Below are 23616 nucleotides of genomic sequence, written 5' to 3'. Positions count from 1 at the left end.
ACTCCTATGATCATTATCATCAGTCACCTTCTCTATTCTATACTGATGACACAGACTCCCCAGCTAGAAAGCAAATCTCTTATATGTCTATTTGTGGTGCAACTAGAGTCAGAGTTGTTATTTTTAGATCATACCCCCAATCATCAGCGATGATGCCACCAGAGGCGGCTTCTCTGTCTGCACAGAGGCCAGTCCTGGCTTTGCCTTTGTCACAGATACAGCCCCCCTGGAATTGCAATGCCCTCGTTGGCATTGCCTAATCTTGGAAAGATCACTGGTCATGAAGTTGGGACACTTGGGCCCGGCTCTGCCCCTGGGAGCCTTTGGGTAATCCCTTGCCCCTTCCAAGCCTCAGTTCCCCTTGGAACAAGGAGAAGATTGTTTCAGATGACTCCTGTGGACCCTTCCAGCCCTGGCACTCCAGGAGTCTGTGTAGGTAGCAGCCCCAGAACCCCTGAGGCAGCCAGGGTTGGGGAGCCTAGTCAGGACAGCCCACCAGAAGAAGAGGAGGGGATAAATGGAAGATCTGGCTGGCTTTGGCTGTGGCAGGGAGGGGGAGAAGGAGGAGACAGAGGAGGAGGAGGAGGGACCAAGGGGTGGAGGGGAGACAGACCCAGCCCAGAGCTGCGAGTGGCTTCCTGTTGCCTGGCTCTAAACCCTCCACATTCCTGCAGCCCTTCACACTGCCCAGAGCGCACTCCGCCAGCTGCCTGCCTGCCACTGAGGTACGCACGACCCTGCCTGGCCTCTCCCTTCTCTGGTTGCTCCACCCTGACACCCTAGCTCACTCCTGCAGTTTGGGTACAGAAAGAGGAGAAGTGCTGGGAGGTCTGTGGGTCAGGGACAGGGTGTGCTTCTCCTTCAGGGCTCCATCACCACTCCCGCTAAGGGCAGGGGCCACAGACTCACTGCCTGTTGCTTTTCAGGTGGTATAACTTGGTCTCTCTTTTAGGTGTGCGGTACATTATCTCACTGTGTCTTTGAGAGTGGTTTTCTCTTTCTCTGTCTTTCTCTGTGCCTGCCTCTCTGGTTTCAGAGGCTGCCTGCTTAACCTCTGTGCTCCCTTCGCAAATGTGGCAGCCTGTGTTCCTAGGAATCTGATCTGGTCACAGCTGCGTGGGGACGGCTGGCAGCCAGAGTCTGCCCTGCTCCCTCATTCCAGGAGAAGACACTTCCTAGACTTGGTTCTCGGGAGGGGTTCTGTTTTCCAAAAGGAACTCTGCATCAATGATACATTGATCTCTGGAGGGCAAATAGTGGTGGTGGTGGTGGGGTCCCTACCTTTACTCAGCACCTCTGAGAAGGCTTCTGTTTCCCTGGAATCCTCCCCCACGGACCCCCCCCCCCCCAACACACGCACTCTGAAATAGCACCGTCAGACAGTCACTTCTGGGTTAGGCATTGTTCCCATCCTGGGCTGCCTGGGTGTAAGCACAGAAACTCACTGGCTGGAGCCCTTAGTCTATGTAGATCTGAAGACTCCAGGCATCTGATATCATCCAACCAAGGCTCTCCATCCTGTGGGAGGCTGGGTGTGGTGGAAGATGTTCCAAGAAGGGGAGGAGGGGGAACGAAAGATAGAGTCCCGGGCAACCTTCTCACGCCTCCTTGTTTAGAAAGCCCAAACTCTATATGGAAATGGTATCTTGCCTTTTAGGATATTAAGTCCTCTTTGGACATACTCTTTCCTGTATTTCCTTGGTTAGCTTCATTGGCTGGCTGGTGAGTGGACTTCCTTGGGTCTGAGGGACACCAAGGGAAAAGGGTGCACTGAGATGAGGCATGTCTTCAAGAAAGCCCAGTTTGCCCAAGAGAGAACAGAAAGACACACATTTTCCCCCAGAAAGGACAGCATTCTACACAGAACACAGAGAGGACATTTTCACTAGCAATTCCCTGGGGTTAAGTTTCTATCTCATCCAAGTGCTGATAGTAGAGGGAGAAGCAAATAAGTAGGTTGGCAGGCTTAAGGCGCACATCCTATGTGCTGTCTTAGGTAAGTAAGTCCTTTGGACTTAATTTCCCTATCTATAAAGTAAGAAGGTTGGACTTGATGGTCTTTGACATCATCTGGAACTTTCAAGGAAAAGTCTCTTAAATTGAAATCCACGGACTGGCCTTTGAATGAGCTTAAAGGCATCCGCAAGCCACTTAAAATTGTTTGTATGGTAGCGTGTGTGTGTGTGTGTGTGTGTGTGTGTGTGTGTGTGAGAGAGAGAGAGAGAGAGAGAGAGAGAGAGAGAGAAAACGAGAACAAGAAGTGTTCACAGCCTTTACTCTTAAGATATCCTCAAATGGATGTACTACTTCCCAAATAGCCAGAGGGCATGATGATGTGGGAGATGGAGTGTGGGACTGGAAGCAGATGTATATTTGCGGGAGGATAAACAATTTTGAAAGGGAGTGGTTGGGGGAAGAGAGGGTTAACTCACTGTGCTCAGCTGCCACATCGACAAAGCCTGGAGCAAAGGGAGGGGGGAGGGGGGAGGGATGCCTGGAGAAGAAATCAACTTTTGAAACTTTCTCCAAGTCCCACCCACAGAAAGGCTCTTCTTTGCCGTGACTCATTCTGGGAGGAATGTGAGTTGCCACGGTAACCTTTTTTTCAGGGTCTCTGCCTGCTGGCTGGGAGGGGACACTGAAACAGAACATCAGGCTCCCTCTGAATGTCCCCCACTCCACTCAGTCCCCAAATACCAGGACAGCAAACTCTAGGTCCTGCCCTGCTGATCTCCCAGGATCCCAGGGCAGCTGTGGGGCTGTGATAAACCTCCCTGACCCGAGGTTAGAAGACTTGAGTTTTAGTTCCACTGCTGTCAGAAGGTGTCATTTGACCTTGAACTAATTAATTCTCCTCCGTTCTGAGCCCCAGTTTCTTCCTTGGTTAGAGAGCAATTAACAACAATCACCTCAAAAGGGATACTGCGCAGAAGAAAGGATGAGACCCAGGAAACACTTGGTAAACTGTGGCCCCTCCATGCCCCCCCACGCATTGGGTTTTTAGAACTGATAAACTTATGGCATCCAAAGACTTGGTGAACTCATTTCCAGCTTTTTGGTCCAGCAGCTCCATAATCTCAGGGTTGTGCATAACTTCTCTTTATCAAAAATGCTAACAGGCACGTTTAAGCAAAGTAAATATTGTTTGAATCCATTTTGATTTGGGCGCCTTCGTATTTCCCAAGAGTGTTGTACCCTCCAGTGTGAAAAAAGCATTGGCCAAGGCGGTGGTAGAGGCAAGTCATAACTCACAGTGAGTGACATTAGGTAAGACCGTTCCCTTCTCTGGGTCTCCGCTTCCTAATTTGTTAAATGGGGAATCTAGATGGTCTCTAGGGGCCCTTCCAGATCTGAAGTCCTGCAAACGTAAATCCCAGAGGTTGCTTTCATGAGAAGAAATAGCTGGCCTACGTTTTTAACCCCTATCCCCCTAGTTGAAAAGGAAACAGGAGAGGAGGGCTAAGGGATCTTGGGTAACAGTCCTGTTAAAATCTTCATCCATCTGTAGAGACTTGCCAACCAATAGCATGGCTGGGGTCTGTTATTTACAAGAGCAGTTTTCCTTGCTAAAATAAGCTATAAATAGGAAAGGATGGTGGAGAAAAGACAAGAACTCAGGATGTGAGGTAAACCGGAGAATACTTGGCTTTTGAGGTTATTTAGATAGGTAGCCAAGGGTAGAGATAAACAGGGACAGACACAAACGAAGATGTAGACTGCAAACATGGATTTTACCAAAAGACACCCACGGGCACAGCTAAAAATAAATGCCTGCACACATGTGCAAACACAGAAGGTCATACTCTCACATGCCTCCCCCTGAATGATATGTTGAGTCACAGACAAGTTCCAGGTATACATCTTGGTGCACATACAAACCCTGGCCCTGACCTACACGGGCCAAAACAGACCGATGCTTCACCTAGAGGTCCTCAAGGCCATAGATAATTTATATATAGACACATGTCAGGGTTGTAGATGCTACTGCCATCTGTAGCCACACACAGATGTGCAGAGCCAGACAGAACTACAGGTTATGACAAGTAGGTAGACACGTTAACACATACGATACCAAATCACTGGTATTCTCTATCTTCACAGATAGAGAATGAGGATCAGAGGATCAGAGAAGGAAGATAATTACTGAAAGTCACATGGCCAACTGATGTCTGAGCCTAACTTTTCTTTTTCTTTTTCTTTTTTTTTTCGGGTTGGTTTTCATCTGCTCAGTTTGGTTTCACACCTGTGCACTTCCCTCCATAGGCAACAAGCCCTGTGGATGATGAGTGACAGGGGTACTTTCTCCCTCTTTGCCGGCCAGTGTGGCCTATCCCAGCCTGCAGGGCTTTGCCATTTGGGCAGCATGATGCATCCAGTAGGTGGCTGCTCATTTGCTTCCTGCTGGCTCTTTGCCTGATCCATCTTTAAAGGAGGAAAGAGAGAGTTGGAGCTGAGCTTTCAGCCTAACCTGGGAATTAATGAAGCTACTTTCCTCTACAGCACGGAGCCTGGATCTTGACCCCAACCCTGAACTCAGGGAGGCTGGGCTGAGCAGAGCCAGAGCCAGCAAGTAGTAACTTGGCAAAATTATTTAGAAAAGCCACCTCCTCTTATCTAGGTCAGAGCTGTCTGAGACAGGAAATTAGCTCTACCCTCACTCTCAAGACATACAGCTTGGTGTCTACTGAAAAAATATGGATGGTGATACCAACTCTGTCCAGAACGGGGTTCTTTCAGACACTCGATATTAACCTATCTCATCTGGGGATCCCTCTGGGTCATCTTATCTTAGTCATGACATTAGAATCCCAGACTGATCAGAGGAAAAAAGAAACAATGCAAAACAAGGTGAACATCTGGATGGTTCTAAACATCTGGAAGTTTAGCATCAGTACCAGCCTGCCGTATGACCCTCGAGAGAGTTGTTTTCCCTCTTTGAGCCTCAATTCCTCTATCTCTAAAACCAGGAGCATGGCAAAGAGGTTTCACATGGCTTGACGACACAAATCCATTGGTACTGGCAGCCAGAGAAACTGCTCATGATTCAGATGCCACTCTGCACTTTAGGGGAAAAGGTCATGTGATCGATTAGTAATGTCTGCCACAGGCACTAGAGGAGCAGGTGGAGACATACTCACCATGTATTTGCTATCTTTGGTATGTGACAGCCTGGATTCTGATGTTCTTTCTCACCTCCATTTGTGGTCACCCGGATGCAGCAGTGGCCCCTAGAGGGAGCCAAGGAGGAAAGCCTGAAGCCCCACCCTGGGCCTCTCCTAACCACCACGCAACAGTGAAACGTGGCATCTTAGGTGCGTTTATGGAATCTCTGTTAGGCTGATTCTAGTCCCAAACTCCAGGGCTGCTTTGGAGTTGCCCCAGAACCTCTTCACTCCTAGGCTTGAGCACCCATAACACCCTAAAAGTTTCCCTTAGCTTCTTCCCTTCCAGCAAGAAAGATTAAAATTAGAAGCAGAGTCAAGGGACAGGTTGGGAGGGGTGATACTCTGAAAGACTTCTATCTGAGCCGACTTAGAACATCAGGGCTGAAAGAATCCTTAAGGATGACCTTGCCCCAGGGTTTTCCAACTGTACCCACGGGAGAACCCAGAGATGCTCCAAGGGGTGTCTGAGCGTGGAGGACTTTCAGCCCCATCTCAACTCCACTCACACCCGCTTTTGTTTTTTTAATTCCAAACTGATTTGTTGACCAGATCATAATATATCCATGTTTCAACAAATGCAAAAGCCTTTAGCTGCTTCAAATATTGGACTTTGCAGAAGACCTCATTGAAAGAGAGGGCTTACATAATTTTGAACACCACTGATCTGAATTGTGCAGATGAGCAGGGCCAGGTGTGGTCCAGGGAGTAGAGGAGCCCTCCCTAAGTTTGCGCAGTGAGCCGGGAGCAGCGTTGCCAAGACTGCATCCTAGGACTCACGACTTCCATGTCACGAGACCACCTCCGAGAGGCTGTGCTTGCTCCCTGGCATTGAGTGCTAGTGAGGTCCTACCGACTCTGGCGGCGCCTCTCTGGCCTGGCTCAGACCGCCTTCCAAGTCCCAGCTCCCTGGCGGGCTTGGCTCACAGAGGGGGTTCCTTTATTAGCCTCCAGACTTGTTTTTCTCTCTTGGGGCTTGTTTACCAGGAACGTGTGTTTTTTGGAACCCTTGTTTCCAAGCCAAACAGTGGGAGAGAGATGCTTGGTTTGCGTCAGCAGCCCAACTAAGAGGCCAGCCAGGGGCCCAGGCTTCTTCACTGTGTTCTCTGGAAGCTGGGCTGGTGTCCCCTTGACCAAGAGGAGCAGTGTCTCCTTTGTTCCACCTCGGCACCGTTTCTCCTTGGGAGAAACACAGACAAAGAGCCGGGGTTCTTGCCCTGGATTTTTTGAGGGGGATGGAGATTCTGGGATCCTTGGATTTTTAAGATGCTCTTCCAAGCAACATTGCTTACTTCTCGTATTCTCTCATATGAATCGTCCTGAGCCTTTCAAGGTAGGTGTATTATTTCTATTTTACAGATGGAGAAATGAGTTGAGGCCCAGAGAGGGAAAGTCACTTTCTGAATGTCACACAGCTGCTAAGTGGCCAAGTGGGGATTTGAACCCATGAGTTCTATCTCCAGAGCCGGTGTGCTTACCTTTATGGTACGCTGCATAACCCGTGGTTACCTGTATAACCACTCTGATGTGGTAGCCAGAATCCACATGTGGCTACTTAAATTTAATAATTGAAATGAAGTAGAATGAAAAATTCAGTTCATTTACACTAGCAATATTTCAAGTGTTTGGCAACCACATGTGGCCAATAGCTACCATGTTGGACAATGCAGATATAGAATAATTTCATCATCTCCAAAGGGTTCTATTGGACTGCACTGCTCCATAAACCTCTTTCTACTCAAATCGAACTCAGATACTGTGCTCCACGTTCTTAAGAGCCTATGATTCCAAGACTGCAATCTAAAATTCCATGATTCTCAGATGTCCCCCGGTTCTGACATTCAGGGATTTTTCAGTGTCCAGGGAGAGCCTGGATGAGGCCCTTTATATCTTGAGGGAGATGAACTGGGGGGCTGGCTGTACTTTTCCATCCCCAGAGTCTTTCTAAAGAGAGAAGTGACCTCAGCTTCGGGTCCCGCTGGCAGCTGAAGACGGGTTTTCAGCCATCTCCAGAGCAAATAAAGGCAAAAGGAAGGGACTTGATGTACGGAACAGGGGGAGGAGGCAGCAGTGGGGTGGGGGTGAGCAGTGTCCGCATTTGATGACCACCAAGCCAAGGGAAACACACCTCCTGTTCCTCCCCTGGCCCAGTCTACTTTCCCTGTACCTCGGGCCAGTTCACAGCCCAGCCGGGCTCCATTCAGGTGAGCACCTGGGTGGGAGCAGCTGCCAAGAGAAACTGTGTGAGGTGAAGAGCTGGCCAGTGGTGGAGCGGGGCTGCTTGGGCCCTCGTTCAGCCCTGCCACTCACTCCCTGGGGCTCTTGGAAGATTCTTTCCCCTCTCTGGGCCTCCGTGTTCTCACCTGTACTATGGGACAGCAAGATATCCCTTAAGCCTCCAGTGGGATGCTCCGAGACACTTTGGAAAGGACAGATATAGACATCATCACAAAGGAGGGAGTTTTCATTTAAAACTAGTAATTTCTACAAAGCTGTTTATATTTTCACTGGGAATACCAGATCTAGGTTTGATTGACAACGTATGTGTTCTAAATGTTGGGGTTTGACTCTGTCTGACCTCCCCGGGGTTACTGTGGCACCCCATTAGCTGTGTAAGATGGGTGCCAGACCTGTTTCAGAGAGGCTCAGGGAGGGATCTTGCATGCGTATAGGAAGTATGGCTGTGTGGGAAGAACAGTCCAGCTGTTCTCCTTCCCTCTCATCCTATCATCTGGAGGGAAAGGGTTCTGGGATTGGTGATAAAGCATCTGGAGAGAAAGGGTTCTGAGATTGGTGATAACCCCAAACTTGGAAAAGAACTCTTTCTCCAAGATTTAGGGTCATTTTCTTAACACTGTCACTTCCTGCCTTTCTCCTCTACTCCCACAGTGGACTGAACATAGTCCCTATTAGGCCTAGCCCAACTCCATGAGAAGGGACGTTGTCAAGGCAGTTTGACTTGCAAGAGGCCTGAATGTTGCATGATTTCCTGCTCTCAACCACAGGCTCATCAGGAAAGTGGGACTAGGAGCCTACCCATGCCTTGTCCACCAGTGCATCATAGATTCCATATAAGTGAGGCCTTTAGACACTAAATACACTATAAGATTTAGAATTATTTTTTGGTTCTGGCTGCAAAGCCAGCAGCAGGAAGGGTGAGTGTGCCACTGGCAAAGAAGCGTAGGAAGGGGGTGAGGCAGGAAGGACAGACAAAAAAGTTGACCAACAAACCTTTCCCTGGTCAGAGAAGGGAGCACAGCTGCTCTCTCTGCTCAGATGAAGGACACAGACTCTGAGGATGTTGGTCTTCTTGGCTCTTCAACCAGAAGCTTATTACATGTCCAGTCCTAGCTGGGGTATCTCTCCAATGACATGACTTCTGTCACTGGAGCCCAAACAACATCTTTTTGTGTTTCTAGCTACTGGTCTCACTTTGACCCTTTGACTTCAAACAGGCTCAGACAAGTCATCCATTGATGCTTTCTCTCCTGTTCCATTCATAAAATCATATGCAGGGGTTGTCTTGCTTGTATCTTCCAAATGGGAAAGCAAGCAGGGAGATTTTTCCACCTTAGGCCTGGGGGAAACAAGCATACAACTGTGTGGGGCAGGAACATTTTAACAACTGCCTGGAAAGACTGGACGCCTCTGAGAGTTGAGCCAGGGTGAAGCAATGCCAGGCCTCCTGGAGGATTCCATTAAATTTCTGTTAGTTTTATTTCATACACACATCATGAAATAGGAGATGAGGTTTTGTGTCTATTTTAATACAATAAAGGGCCATTATGAAGTCTGCTCCTCCTCTGCCTGTTTCTACTGTTTAAATGCTATAACCCAAGTGAAGAAGGGTTATACCACAGGTGACAACACATGCCAAGACCATTGTGTACCTGCAGCATTTTGAGGGCATTTCAAGAATCCAGCCTATGACCTCTAAGCTTACCTAGTCCTACCCTTACAACCGATGGAAGGGGGAACAGGGTCTGGAGAGAACAAGCAATTTAACCAATACACCAGGATATTTTTGAGGCAGATCAAGGACCCCTGGCATTTAATTCCAAGCGGAGTATTTTTTTTTCCATGATGCCAGGCTACCTCCAAGGTACTCAGTCAGTTGAAAAGTCTTGGAAAGAGCTAGGGATAATGAGCCCAATACAGAAGTTTGTGGGGGCAAAAGAGGGAAGACATGGCCACTGCTCATGTCTCCTAAAATCTACTGGGGGGCAGAGGGAGCACTCCTGTTTCATGTAGGCATAGGAGGGACAGAGTAGACCAAAGTTAGAGGGAGGTAAATTTAAATCCATCTAAAGAAGAGCTTTCTAAAGCCATTTGGAAATGAAGTCCATCTAGTGAGAACAAGAAATAAAATGACCTTGTTACAGTTCCTCTATGAGGGATGGCATTTTGGCAGTGAACCATCAGAGAAGATTCTGCTCCCAAATCCCTGGGCATCCTGAGATTTTTGGAGTGAAGAGGTTAGCATTTAGAGAGTGATGTCTTAGCAGTTACCAGGGCAGGAACATGTTTCAGATCTTAACTAACATTCTTCAGCTGTGGAGAGGAAAGAGGAGACAACATGAACACATGCAAATATTTGGTTAGTTTCCCTAGGGGACAGAGAAGTGCTGTTCCTTCTGGGTAGAGTGGAGAAAAATGTGGCTACCCTCAAGCTCCCACTGGTCACACTCCAAGACTATTGTTTTCTGTTTTAGAAGGTAGATCTCATTGTCTCAAATTGGCAGGGGGTTTCTGCCTATTAATTTCCCACCCTTTCAAAAGGAGTAGGAAGGAGGAGGAAAAGGAAGAGGAGGAAGGTTATGGGAATAGGAAAAAAAAAAAAAAAGAATCCTGGAACATCAAGGATTTAAGGGTCCTTGAAGATGGTCTGGCTCAGTATCTCCCAAACTTGACTAGTTAGCCAACCACCTTTGTGGAAATACTCTTTAAAAACTTAAGTAAATGTGGGCAGCCCGGGTGGCTTGGCAGTTTAGTGCCGCCTTCAGCCCAGGGTGTGATCCTGGAGACCCAGAATCAAGTCCCATGTCGGGCTCCCTGCATGGAGCCTGCTTCTCCCTCTGCCTGTGTCTGCCTCTCTCTCTCTCTCTCTCTGTGTGTGTCTCTCATGGATAAATAAATAAAATCTTTAAAAAACAAAAAAACTTCAGTAAATGTACAGAACAAAAGAGACTTTATATCTTTACCATAAATGGAGAAATCTTTGTCTTTTGTCATAAATGGGAGGAAACAATAAAAATAAACACAAAGAAGACAAAACAACTTTGTTGAATTCCAGCTGGATATAGTTTCCTGCGGAGGCTCTGAGCCAGAACCTGCTCTCTGTTACAAAGGAGATAGATGAGTGCTAGAAAGGTATTAGAGACATCTTAGCACCACACTGAGAGTTTCTCTTCATATTGTTGGGATTGGAAGAGAATTGAGTGGAAGCAGATTTCTCTTCCATCTTTTACTATAACTTAATACACACCTCTAAAATTACCCTGCATCTCACAGGAATTCAGTGTCAGAAGGAGCTCCCCCATCAAGAAGCCCTCCTCCACTCACTCAGCTCTCAATCTCTGTCTCCCCACAGGGTTCCCAGCACCATGAGGGCCTGGATCTTCTTTCTCCTTTGCCTGGCCGGGAGGGCCTTGGCAGCCCCTGTAAGTACCCAAAGAGCATATTTGCTTGGTCTTCCTCACACCACCAGCCCAGTGGCACCAAATCTGCTAGCCCTGGATGCTTGGGGGTGGTCAGGGACTTCCCTGTCTATCTCATTATTTGCCTTATTTTTTAAAAAGATTTTTTTTTCTTAACACTAATAAGCACAGGAGAAAGATTGAGATGAGGACTGCTGGATGGAGAATCCAGGGAAGAGAGATTTCCATGTAAGGAGAAGGTGAACTTATAGCAGCCACAGAGAGGGTTGGCTAGTTTCCAGATCACTTGATGGCAAGCAACAGGCTCCAATCTGGCCAAATTGGGGGTGAGGAGATACAGTTGTAAATCATAAAATCAAAGATGTTAGGGAAGACTGGAAAAGGGCAGGTTCAGGATCTGGGAGGTAAGAACAAGTAGATGGTCTTGGAGATGCTGCTATCTGAATGGATCTGCTCCAGTAGCATCTTGAGAAAACATGCCAAGAAGATTTAAAAACAATTCAAGGAGAGCCAATCTAGTTGAGCTTGGGTCCTGGCCCTGCTTCTTGGCCATGGGAGTGTGGAGCACCCTGACAGACACTCCCGCCAAGACCTGCCTGCAGGGGGCTAGTAGTAGTCATCCAAAGCTAAACTGGAAGCCAGTAGCGGAAGACGGAAGAAGAGGCATGCGGCCGGCCGACAGCTTCTCTCAACCCCTGATTCCCTCATCCTCTCTCCACTAGGAGGTGTGAGTGATGGTGGGCTCTGGCAGGTAGATTTTGCCAGAAGATTTGGCAGGGTTAGCATTACTTTCAGAAGAAGGCCTAGCCAGCCAGGCTCCTCTTGCTTCTTCCTACTCCCAAGTTGACATGGCAAGAAGGAATCACCAAATCATCATAATAATATCACACTCCTGGGGAAGCTAATGACATCTGTTAAAATCCATGATGTTCATGCCCCGTGGGTCTCCGTTGTCCCACTCTAAGATGAAAGGAGTTGGTCTGCATCAGTGGTTTTCAGATTCATAGGGGTTCAAAGCAATGGAAATGCTTTCCCAAGCTAAATCTTCGATAGATGGCCCAGATATAAAATATATAAAGGTGGGTGCTCCAGAGTTCCAATGAGCCCTGTGTTTGGCTTCTCGTTTGCCCTCATCACCCCACCCAGGGCAGTCCCTGAGGCATAACCTTGGGGATCTCCAGTGAGCTGCTCTCCTAGCTCCTCTGGCTGGAGACACATCGTTCTGACCTCTCTGAACCCCATTTTTTCTTCTCAACAGCAACAGGAAGCCCTGCCTGATGAGACAGAGGTGGTAGAGGAAACCGTGGCTGAGGTGGCAGAGGTAGGTGGGTGGGGACCCCAGACCTCTACATTCATTCCCTGGAGAATGGGTCTCGATCCTGGAATGGGCATTTGTCCCTTCCCATGTGCATACACAGCACAGATGTGAATCCTGTGTATCCCCCAATCCTGACGCATTCCTGAATGCTTCCCAAACCTTCCATGGCACACTAGAGTTGGAAGCTATGATTTTGAATTTTTTTATTTTTAAGCTATGGAACAATTTTTCTTAGACCCACTCTCTCCCCATACATTAAACATAAAGGGGGCTTTGCGATGTGGCTGGCGGGGGTGGCGGGCTTGGTACCCCTCCTGTTCCAACACCTCTGCCAGCCTCTGAGGCATCTCAGTGGGTCTGTAAGAGCCCATCCAAATTCTGGACCCTGACATTATGTGCTTCCTGTGCCCTGGGCCTGGCACACCTTTCCATCTTGTCTCTCCTTTCGTGGGACCCGAAGCTTCAAGGAAATCCCCTCCAGCATTTACATCTGAGGGTAGGAGCCATTTAACTCACCCTTCTCCCTCCACCCCAGGGACCTGTGGGAGCCAACCCCGTGCAGGTGGAAGTAGGAGAATTTGATGAAGGTGCTGAGGAAACTGAAGAGGAGGTGGTGGCTGAAAGTAGGTCCCTTTCTTGTGTCTTGTCATGACCAGTCTTTGTCTTCTTTTTTTTTTTAATTTTTTTTAAAATTTTTATTTATTTATGATAGTCACAGAGAGAGAGAGAGAGAGAGAGAGGCGCAGAGACATAGGCAGAGGGAGAAGCAGCAGGCTCCATGCACCGGGAGCCCGATGTGGGATTCAATCCTGGGTCTCCAGGATCGCGCCCTGGGCCAAAGGCAGGCACCAAACCGCTGCGCCACCCAGGGATCCCCAGTCTTTGTCTTCTGATGCTTGAGCCCAGGGCATGGGGACAGCCTACATGCGGTTCTTTCCCAAGGAAATTCAGGGTGGGCTGTGGAGGAGAAACTGTTGACTCAAAGGTTAGGAATATTCTCTGGAATCTAGGAATGATCTATGTATAGCCAGTCTGTCAATTCTGTGAGTGTCAGGAAGGGGTGTTCCCAAGCTGGAAATGGCTTTCCCCCCTCACAGCTATTTGCCCTGATTCCAAAGTTGGGTTTCACGACATAGCTCATATAATGCTACCCTTGGAGTAGGTGCCAGAAAGAGAGAAATGTCCTTCGTCTCCAGCCCACCATGCTGGCATCTCCTTCCCACAGAGTACAGAGGCATCATACCCAAGGGGTTAAAGCAAGGACCTAGGAGGCAAACCAACCTAGGTTTGCCTCTAAACTTATTGACTCATGCTGAGAGTGCCTTCGGACAGCCTGCTTAGCTCCTCTGAGCCCAGCTTCCTCATCTCTAATGCAGGAATGAGGAAGACCCTCACCACACAGCTGCTGGAGGATTATGAGATGAGGCACCAGAGCACTTGGCTCAGTGCCTGGCAGGGCAAGCATCCAATAAAGAATGACTAAAATACCCCAAATCATGTATTAGGAGGAAACGGCTAGATTGAGCTGTCATCCTGAAGGCACAGAGTTTTTGTTGGAGTAGAGGGGCATCTACTGAGTCTGTTCCTCCCCTCCTCCAGGCCCACCCTCATCCGGTGTTTACCAGACACAGCTGGGCTCTATTGTTCAGTGTGGGCCTCAGGGCTCTTCTCCCTCTTCCTTTATGGCCACTCAAGTCTGTTTTGCTTGGCCTCACAGCTCCTTGGCACCCTGACAACAGCCGATTTTCCAAGTCATTCTTGAAAGGTTATTTTATAATACCCAAATGCCTCACTATCACTGAGGAACAGAGAGCTGAGAACACAGTGGTTATTTCAATCCTCAAGGGAGTTACATGGTATCCAGTGCTCCTAGGTCCCAGATTAAGCCTGCAACTCCCCAAAAAGTACCTGACCCTGACCTTACACTGAATCTCTAATCCCCAGATGGAGCCAATTTCTCCCTTAAATGCCGATTGCTGGGCTCAGCAGAAGAGAAAGGACTCAGGGTTGTCCAAAGCCCAGAGTGGGGGCCATGGGCGACATTTTTACCCAAGGATCAGTCTGGTTGGGCTGGGGTGGACCCGGTGGTGCTAACTACATGTCCTTGTACTCCACCAGACCCCTGCCAGAACCACCACTGCAAACATGGCAAAGTGTGTGAGCTGGATGAGAACAATACGCCCATGTGTGTGTGCCAGGACCCTACCAGCTGCCCTGCTCCCATTGGCGAGTTTGAGAAGGTAAGGGTAGGGGGTTGGGGGATTGAGCCCTTGCAAACATGGAGTGGCTGCCCAGAACACTAGTGGCTTGGTGGCTCTATGGGGCAGCTCTAGTCTCAAAAGTTCCTTTGCCATGTAGTCACAAAGTGGAAGTAAGGCTCTGAAGCCTCTGCCTGTCACTGGGTCTCTCCAGCAACCAGCAAGAATTTATGTGGCACCAACAGGTTCCCAGCTCCTCATCAGATCTAGAAAGGAATATATCAAGAGCATCAGACACTGAGATAGGGGCTTTCTCTGCTTGGGAGTAGCCTAGCAAAGCATCAGGCCCAAAAATATGGGTTCTGGGGTCAGACTGAAGGTTGACTTCAAACCTCATTGCCACCCTTTTAACTTAGCTGTTAGACCTTAACTAAGTGTAGAACTTTCCCAAGTCTCAGCTTTCTCATCTCTAAAGTGGGTATAGAAATAGGCTTTATTTCATAGGACTATTGTGTGGATTTGTTAGGAAGTACTTAGTACCCAACATATGCTATATAAAAAAATCTTTCAAACCCATCCATTCTGCCTCCAATAGGACTCATTTGTCCAACCATCCATTCATCCATCCATATGATTATTTGTTGAGTGCCCACTCAAGACAACCAATATGCTAGTGATGGCCTAGCTCAGGATAGCAAATCTGGTATCAGCATTATTCCCACAACCTCCTATCTGGGTTCTCCATCTTTAGTCTCTCCCCAGTACAACTTCTCCTATGGGCCCCAACTTTTAGCATCCTTGCCAACTCTTCCCTCCTCCTCACCCCTTTCCTCCCATCCCACTGGTCTCCAGTGCCCATCAGCTCTCCCTCTGCAGCGATATATAAGCAATTTTGAGTAAGCACATACAGGAGGCTCGACACAAGGCTCCCAGCCTCCTGATAGAGATAGTGCCACTGTCCTTGTTCTGCCCTCAGCACCTCTGCTCAGCCACCCCCATGTACAGAGATTCATTAGGAGGACTCGCATGCCTCAATGTACAGTTGTACTCACAGTGAAGACTTACTGCAGTGGCATGTTAAAGACACATAGCTAAAAAATACTGGAACAAGACAGGGAGAGTCTGGAGGAACCCACGTACAGGCTTGCTTCCTTTCTCCACCTGCATGAGGGGTCTTACAAAATGCACTCTTTCCTCAGCTACAAAGATACTGGCACATGGAGCAATGTTTCTGCTCAAGGAAATCCATTAGTGACTTAGCACTCAAAGTTTTCATTGAGGACTGGTCACGTAGGCACCCTCTGTCTAGCACATACCCAGATTCCAGACTCCCAGAAGGAAAGCAGACGTTCAGCATAAACCGAATTGTTTGTACAAGCAGTCTAGGCACAGTGAGGCGTCCTTATCTTCTATGGAAAGTTTTATGGCAGCACAGGGACTTGTTTACCAGCCAATGATGCCAGCCAAGGGCCAACATCGCAAGCGGGCCTTTCTAAGCATAGCAATCCCAGGCTCTCTGTGGTAACTTTCTCCTGTACCCTCTGCCTTTTTTGCCATCCGCATCTTTAACTCATCCTTTCCAGATCTGCCAGATTAGTTTTCCCATGTCTCAGCCTAATTCTGTTGTAGCTCTGCTCAGAGACCACCAGTGGCTCTCAGCAGGGGCTGAACATCGGCCCGGGAGCCCAAAGAGCAGGTTCTTATTGCAGCCCCACCACTAAGTCACTGCTTGGCCTTGGGCTCATTGCATTCCTCGCCTGGCCCTTTGTGTCTCCACCTCTGAAATGGGCAAAAATGGTGGTGCCAGCCAAGGGCTTTGGAAGTGAAGACGAGGTGCTCTGTGCTTTTTGCCGACAGGTATGCAGCAACGACAACAAGACCTTTGACTCTTCCTGCCACTTCTTTGCCACCAAGTGCACCCTGGAAGGCACCAAGAAAGGCCACAAACTCCACCTGGACTACATTGGGCCTTGCAAATGTGAGTCTGTCCTGGTGGCTCTTCCAGGCTCCCATCTCGCAGGAAGAGCCCTGATCTGGTGCTGACACAGGCTCTGCCGCCCCACGCTAGGTGACATTGGGCAAGTCTCTTCCCCTCTCTGAGCCTCAGGATTGCCATTTATAAAAGGAGAGGATTGTCTATGAGTAGCTTCCTCTGGGCTCTGCATTTAGGACACCTCCCAGGAAGGACTGAGCCATTGTGGAAGCACAAGTTCAGGGTGGATTTTTGGAGCCTCTTGCTGGCATCCAACACACCGCATTCTTCTTCTCTAATGATGAGGATTTTCTTCTATAGGGCTAACCCAAATCTTTACTGCTTCAATATTGTAAGGCAAAAATGATGTTCTTTCTGGGCCTATAACAGATTTTTGTTTCATTTACAATTTTTTAAAAAATTTAAGTAATCTCTTGCATTACACAACCTCAAACTCACAACTCTGAGATCAAAAGTCACATGCTCTTTTGACTGAGCCAGCCAGGCACCCTGGACCTATAAAGTGTTTTGAAAATATTTGAATTTGAATGCTTTAAAATATGGGGCATGCCTGTCAGTTCCCTTTAGGCCCTGTTACTCGGTGTTGCCATATCCTTGGCATTTTCACTCCATCACATTCCTAACTGCCCACTTGAAAAAGATGAAGCATCCTCTTCTAGAAACCTGGGAGTTAGGTATTTGGGGGAAAGAATGCCAGGATATTGTCTAGCTTTTTTTTTTTTTTAAGATTTTATTTATTTATTTGACAGAGAGAGAGAGAGGGAGAGAAAGAGAGAGAGAGAGAGAGAGAAAGAGAGCACAAGTAAGGGGAGCAGGAGGTAGAGTGAGAGGGAGAAGCAAGCTCCCTGCTAAATAGGGAGCCCAATGTGGGGCTCAATCCCAGGGTCCTGGGATCGTGACCTGAGCCAAAGGCAGATTCTTAACCAACTGAGCCACCCGGGTCCCCTTTGTCCAGATTTTTGTTAGTGATTCCAGGTGCAGATTTCACTGGCCTAGGTGCCTCCCGGGTACATCTGGTCCTCCTCTAAGATAACACCCATGTTGTATTGTGTGCCTGGTATATTCTGGTATCACATGCCATGGGGGAGGGCCACTCACCTGCCTCAGGTATACAGAATGCACAAAGGTGGAGAAGAAAACCAGGTTCTCCTGTGGTCAGCCCCACTTTCCCAGTTCTGGGACCCAGGGCATGAAATGAGAAGGCACAGGAAGGAGGAGGGGAAGGAGGACTGGGGAAGGAATGTTGATGGGAATCTTTGGGCAGTGAGATTGAGGAGTGTGCCAAGGGGCCTTTCACCAAGTGGCTCTTACTGTCCTCTGGGGCATATTGTTCACTTGCTCCAACTCCTAGTGTGTCCACTACAGATGTTCCCTTCTACTCCTCAGCTGGTGGTGGAGAAGGTAGTGCTTCTAACCACAGAGGGAACTTCCCCTAGACTTAGGATGAGGGAAGGATAGGCCTCTAAGCCCCAGGACAACCATATGCCCTGGATGGTGGATAAGGTTCTGATCATGTGGCCTCGAGCAAGCCCTTTCTCCCCATGCTAACCAATAAGACCAATAAGAGGGTGGACTTGGTCTGACATTCTGGTATTCTAAGTTCCAAAGATCAGGATAGAATCATTATCATGAAGAATGTTCTGGTGGGTAAGCATTACTGACCTCCCCACCCCAGCTAAGCTGGGCCTATGAGACGTTATTCCTCAGCCTCTCAGCTTCAGACCTCTCCCAATGGTTGGAATCACCAGTGTGGGACCTGGGCCTCTGTCTTTCAGGCCCCATCATGCAGAAAGGTGCAAGAGTCACTGGAGTGACCCGTTTACCTTAGCAGATCAGCAGGCATGTCTTTGTGTCTCCATTTGCAGAGCATTCTTCCCTCCACACGGTCTCCTTTGCTCACTAGGGTGAAGAAACTGGCCCAGAAAGGCCGAATCGCCCACTGAGCCAAGGTCGCTGATGGAGCTAGCTATAGGAGGGGCCCGGGGTGGGAAGCTCGGCCTAGCTGGCATGTCGGCCCCCAGGCACGCAGGGTCAGGGGCTGTGCTGGCAACTCCTGTGTTTTGAACCTAGACATCCCCCCCTGCCTGGACTCCGAGCTGACTGAATTCCCTCTGCGCATGCGGGACTGGCTCAAGAACGTTCTGGTCACTCTGTATGAAAGGGATGAGGACAACAACCTTCTGACCGAGAAGCAGAAGCTGCGAGTAAGTGCCCCTTTCTGGCCTGTCTCAGGCCTCTGCCCAGCTCTGAGCCAGATGGCTCCTGGCTCCACGCTCGCTGAGATCCACAAGGTCCCAATCCTAAAACTAGGCCCCCAGGTGGGAGCCTCAACCCCTGCTCTGACGAGTGCCCTCATTCTGGGTGCTGGGACACAGACGTCTCACGGCCTCTGGAGGCCCACTGTATACGTTCACTTCTTAAGGACCCTGAGAAGTCTTGTAATCAAGAGACCTGCTCAGTTCATTGGTTTAGCCCAGTGTTAAACACAAAGGGACACAGACAGCCCTAAGCTTTTCTCCTTCAGAGTCTGTGGATCTTATACTTTATTGGATCTATGGAGCACTTGGAGTACTGATAGAGTACAGATTCCTGAACCCTACCTCATGCCTATAGAATCAGGGTCTCTGTGAAACCAGGTCCAGGAAGCTGCATTTTAACACACTCCCCAGATGAGTTTGACGGGGCAGCTCTATGGAGATAGACTCCTTTGAGATCAGCCCAGGCCTCCGCTTTTGTGGATGAGATACTGGCACCCATCTCTGCCTCTTCCTTCCCTCATTCTGAACCTTGGCCTTAGCTGGCCTCTTCTGGCTCTGGCCTGCTGTCAGCAGTGGAGAGGCCCTGACTGGCCTGGACTGTCTCCGCTGGATCCTTTGTTACACAGCATCTGCTCTCACAGGTGAAGAAGATCCACGAGAATGAGAAGCGCCTGGAGGCTGGAGACCACCCTGTGGAGCTGCTGGCCCGGGACTTTGAGAAGAACTACAACATGTACATCTTCCCTGTGCACTGGCAGTTTGGCCAGCTGGACCAGCACCCCATTGACGGGTAAGGCCTCCGGCCCTTGGATCCCTTGGCGCTGGTATAGACAGTGTCACAGGTCAGGGCTGGCAGGTGCACTGGGTCTGGTCAGAAACCCTCTCGGCCGTCTCTGCTGCTCCCAGCCCTGCAGCCCACAGTTTGTTTGCGCAGGGGGCGAGGCAAGGAGGAGCAGGCATATGAGAAAACACGCAGAACCGAGGGGAAGAAAGCCAAATACGTTTTCATGCCAGAAGAAGTGGAAGTCAGAGGGAACTGAAAATCCCTCCTTACCCCTGTGCATTCTGGCCTTGCGTCTCCGTTAGTTGAGGGAGAGTGAGCTAGGGAGGCGCTCAGACTCCCTGGGCCAGCGCGGCGGAGGTGGGGCAGCCTGCGTGCTCACAGTCCCTCAGCAGGACCTGAGACCCGGCCCCGATAGGGCAACATCCACGGAGCCAATCCCATCCACGTTGCAAGCCTTGGTTTAATTGTTCTTGCTTCTTGTCCAAATGTGAAGAGCCGTGCAAGTCCACCACAGAGCAGTCAGGCAGCTGTCAGCAAACACTTACTGAGCGTCTGTTACGTGCTCAGCGCTATTCCAGGCAGGAGCTTTAACAGTAATCAGAACCGACATGGTCCCTGACCCCGGAAAGCTCACGCTGTGGGTGATGATGGGCTTCTGACGATCGAAGAAACAAGTAAAAAGGCTCCCAGAAGGTGCAGGTGGAGGCCTGCTGCACGTGAGGCCGAGTAGTGATTGTCAGACCCTCAGCACAGCTTTCTGGTCTCCTTTTGCCGGGTGTTCTTGCGGGAGCAGAGAAGGATGGGGCATGCTGTTGACATGCCTGGGGGAGCACACTCTGTATAGGGGTGCTCCTTACTGGAGGCTCGCCCCTGGTTCTCGGTGCAGGCTGTGTGCCTGGAGTCTGCCCACCTTGTCGGCCATCCCCTGCGGCCGGGGTCTCCTGAGCTCTGGGAAACTCCCCGCTGCTTCTCTCCCAGGCTCTTTCCATGGCTGGGATCCAACTGAGTCACTCACGGTGGAGGGGGAGGGAAAAGTCAGGAGGACATCTGGAACTCAGGCTGAGCATCTGGATTCCACCACCATGAGAGGACCAGGAGAAGAGACTTCCAGCTGGGGCGATGGGGGCGGTGCATCTGGGAAAGTGCTCCAGCCTGGGCCAGGGGATCCGGCTGTCCCCTCTTCTCATCCCAGAGCTGCGTGGTGACCTTGCCCGAGCCCCTGCTTCCCTTAGGGCCTTGATTTTCCGACCGATAGACTATGTAAGAGGAGGGAGTGTTCCTTCCCATTCGAACATTGTGTGATTCCTCCTGAGTTGGGAGGGGCAAAGGGGTCTGGGGGTTAGAGAGAAAATTGGAATCACAGTGCAGCCCCTTGGGGAAGAATATTTTGAGGACAACTAGTTGAGGGCTCTGGGAAAGAAGGAGAAAATTCATACATGGGCTCTGGAGTCAAGGCTGGCCAGAGGAGTAGGAATGGAGGACGGTGGGAGAGAAACGAGAAGGCCTCCCTCTCACACATTATGATATACAAAAAACTAAAGCTCCATGAAGGTTACGGTTCTTCAGACCCTCCTGCCAATCCCAGTCCCTTCCCACTTCTCCCCAGAAGGCAGCACTGTTATCATTTTGATATATCTCTTTTTAGACTTTATTTTTAAAAGGGGGGGGGGTGCAGTGTGGAGGGGCAGAGGGAGAGAGAATCTTAAGCAGGTTCCATGCCCAGGCACAGAGCCTGACGTGGGGCTCTATCTCACGACCCTGAGATCACGACTTGAGCTGAAATCAAGAGTCAGAGAGCTTACCTGGCTGAGCCACTCAAGCACACTTAGACTCTTCCTATGCATTTGTAGCTACACAAATGTGTGTCCACCAGAAACACACATTGTGGTTGCATACCAGATTTTGGCCTACCAATAGCAGAATATTTTCATTTTAAGTTTCTTTGCCCCAGTTCTCATCCAATTAGGAAGTAGTTAAATGCACCGAGAGGCCTTTGTTACGAATCCATGGGATCTCAGAACGGGAAGGGCTCTTAGATATTATGGTCAACTCTCCCCGCTTCGATGGAGGAGAAACAGGCTCAGAGGGGGACAGTGCCTGCTCTAAGCCCCGCCGCAGGTCTGCGGTACGGTGAGGGGTAGACCAGGATCCCGGCTTCCTGTTCTGCTTGCACACCCCTTCCTTCTGCTCTGTGGGGCAGGCTCCCTCTCCCCTGGCTCTCGTGGAATGGGGGGGCTTTCCCATGCCTCAGGCCCTCCAACCTCTTGCCCGCAGGTACCTGTCCCACACGGAGCTGGCCCCACTGCGTGCACCCCTCATCCCCATGGAGCACTGCACCACCCGCTTCTTTGAGACCTGTGACCTGGACAATGACAAGTACATCGCCCTGGACGAGTGGGCGGGCTGCTTCGGCATCAAGGAGCGTGAGTGTCTGAGCAAAGGGCCACTGTCCTGTTCCCTCTCTGTGCCTCGTTAACTCCTTTTTCTGCTCTTCCCGTCCGGGTGGGCCTTGCTTTCTCGGGCGCCTTCTGGTCCATCCCCTTTCTCTTTCTCTTCCTCAAGCGCAGCACTTGGTCTGTGCCTCGCACTATTTTGGTAGCTGGCAGGCACCTAGAGAGGGGATAGGAAGTGTCACTTGGCAGCGGGTGTGAGTGACAGGAACAGGCCGGGGTCAGGGAGACCACAGTTCTTAGTCTTCAACCTCCTGGGTGACCTTGGGCTGGTCCCCCGACCGCTGGCCTGGGGTGGGGGGGACCCACCGACTGCTGGGGAAGCCGTCTTCCTCTGTACAGGGCCTCACTTCTAATTCTGTTTTCTCTTGCTTTGCAGAGGATATTGACAAGGATCTGGTGATCTAAATCCACGCCTCCTTCTGCAGTCCCGGATCCTCCCTCTTTGATCTTTCCCTTCCTGTTTCCCCCAATGTTTAAAATGTTTGGATGGTCTGTTGTTCTGCCTGGGGACAAGGTGCTAATATAGATTTAAGCGAATACATTAACGGTGCTAAAAATGAAAATTGTAACCCAAGTCATGACATTCTTAGTCATCACAAGGCTGTCGACGCCTCTTGCTCACCCACTAACGGTCCCCTTCTCTTGCCATTTGCTGCGCTGCCTCGTGTCCTAGTGGCATAGGGGTGGGAACTTTGATCTGCTCGCATCTGCCTTCGACACATTGCATCTCCAGATTTTCTCTCTGTTTCTCAGTTTGAGACTAGTGCTCACCAAGTTAGTCTTTGTGTTCGTTTTATTTCAGGGTATTGGCTGCTGGGGGGTCGCCCTCGTGTGGCCTGAAGGTGGGCAAAGGGAAGTAGCAGGCACGTGATGCTGGCAAGGATGTTTCTGGGGCTGGGGAACTAGTGGGAGAAAGTCCTGCAGAGCCCAGCAGCCAGAGCTGCAGATGACAAGGCGGTCACTCACAGCCAGGACCTGAGTCTGTGTTAGGAAAACATATTAATTCTCATATAAACCTAGTTCCTCATCATTTTCCTCTCATCTTTCAGTGCCATTTCTCTTCATGTTAGGCTGTTTGTACAAACTTTTGGGAGCTGGGGTGGTACATCAGTTCTCTGGAATCCGCCAGGCCCCTGGGGGGGGGGCGGTGGTGGATCACCACACCCTGTAGGGCTTCTCCCCTCCTAGCTGTCTTTGGGAAACGCAGGACTGGGAGGCTGTTTTGACCAGAGAGGCCAAGGTCAAGAGCAAGGTGTAGAAAAATTGTAAAATAGAAAAAGTGGTGTTGGTGAATTGGTTTGGTTTTGTTTTGTTTTCACATTTGGATAGCTGTCACAAGAGGTCTTTCCCTCAGTTTCCAGCACGTTCTTCCTTTTCTCCCTTTCTCACGTTTTTCCTCCTATTAATCAAGAGAAACTTCAAAGTCCATTGGATGGTCGGATCTCACAGGCTGAGAACTCGTTCACCTCCAAGCATTTCATGAAAAAGCTGCTTCTTATTAATCGTGCAAACTCTTGCCACAATGTGGGGAGTTTGACAAATCTTTCAAAATAAAAAGTAATGACTTAGAAACTGCCTTCCTGAGTGATTTTGCATGTGTCTCAGTCTTAGACATCTCTAATTAGCCTGACACACAGGCACACGGATGGACGTGTCTGCACACAACGGCACAACCGCAAACCTTTGCAAACACACTACTATGCTTTGATGTACACACAGGCTTCTTTATATACCATGGATGTATTTGTACACAGGGAATGTACAGTTCCTATAAGCACAAATCTAGCTTACTT

At 49.6% G+C, this 23616-nt stretch overlaps 1 protein-coding gene across 1 annotated transcript; it reads left to right on the top strand.

Annotated features, from left to right (window-relative positions):
• The first annotated feature begins 599 nt into the window (after positions 1 to 599).
• Positions 600 to 23399, top strand: SPARC (secreted protein acidic and cysteine rich). Its single transcript, XM_055325143.1, has 10 exons — positions 600 to 725; positions 10753 to 10822; positions 12078 to 12140; positions 12673 to 12760; positions 14256 to 14377; positions 16193 to 16313; positions 18399 to 18532; positions 19228 to 19376; positions 21645 to 21793; positions 22200 to 23399. The coding sequence occupies exons 2-10, from the start codon at positions 10766 to 10768 to the stop codon at positions 22226 to 22228; spliced, it is 912 nt and encodes a 303-aa protein (XP_055181118.1). The 5' UTR covers positions 600 to 725; positions 10753 to 10765; the 3' UTR covers positions 22229 to 23399.
• Positions 23400 to 23616: the final 217 nt, after the last annotated feature.

Source organism: Nyctereutes procyonoides, unplaced genomic scaffold (genome assembly GCF_905146905.1).
Source record: "Nyctereutes procyonoides isolate TBG_1078 unplaced genomic scaffold, NYPRO_anot_genome, whole genome shotgun sequence".
Classification (NCBI taxonomy): domain Eukaryota; kingdom Metazoa; phylum Chordata; class Mammalia; order Carnivora; family Canidae; genus Nyctereutes; species Nyctereutes procyonoides.
This window is presented reverse-complemented; position numbering and strand designations above follow the sequence as displayed.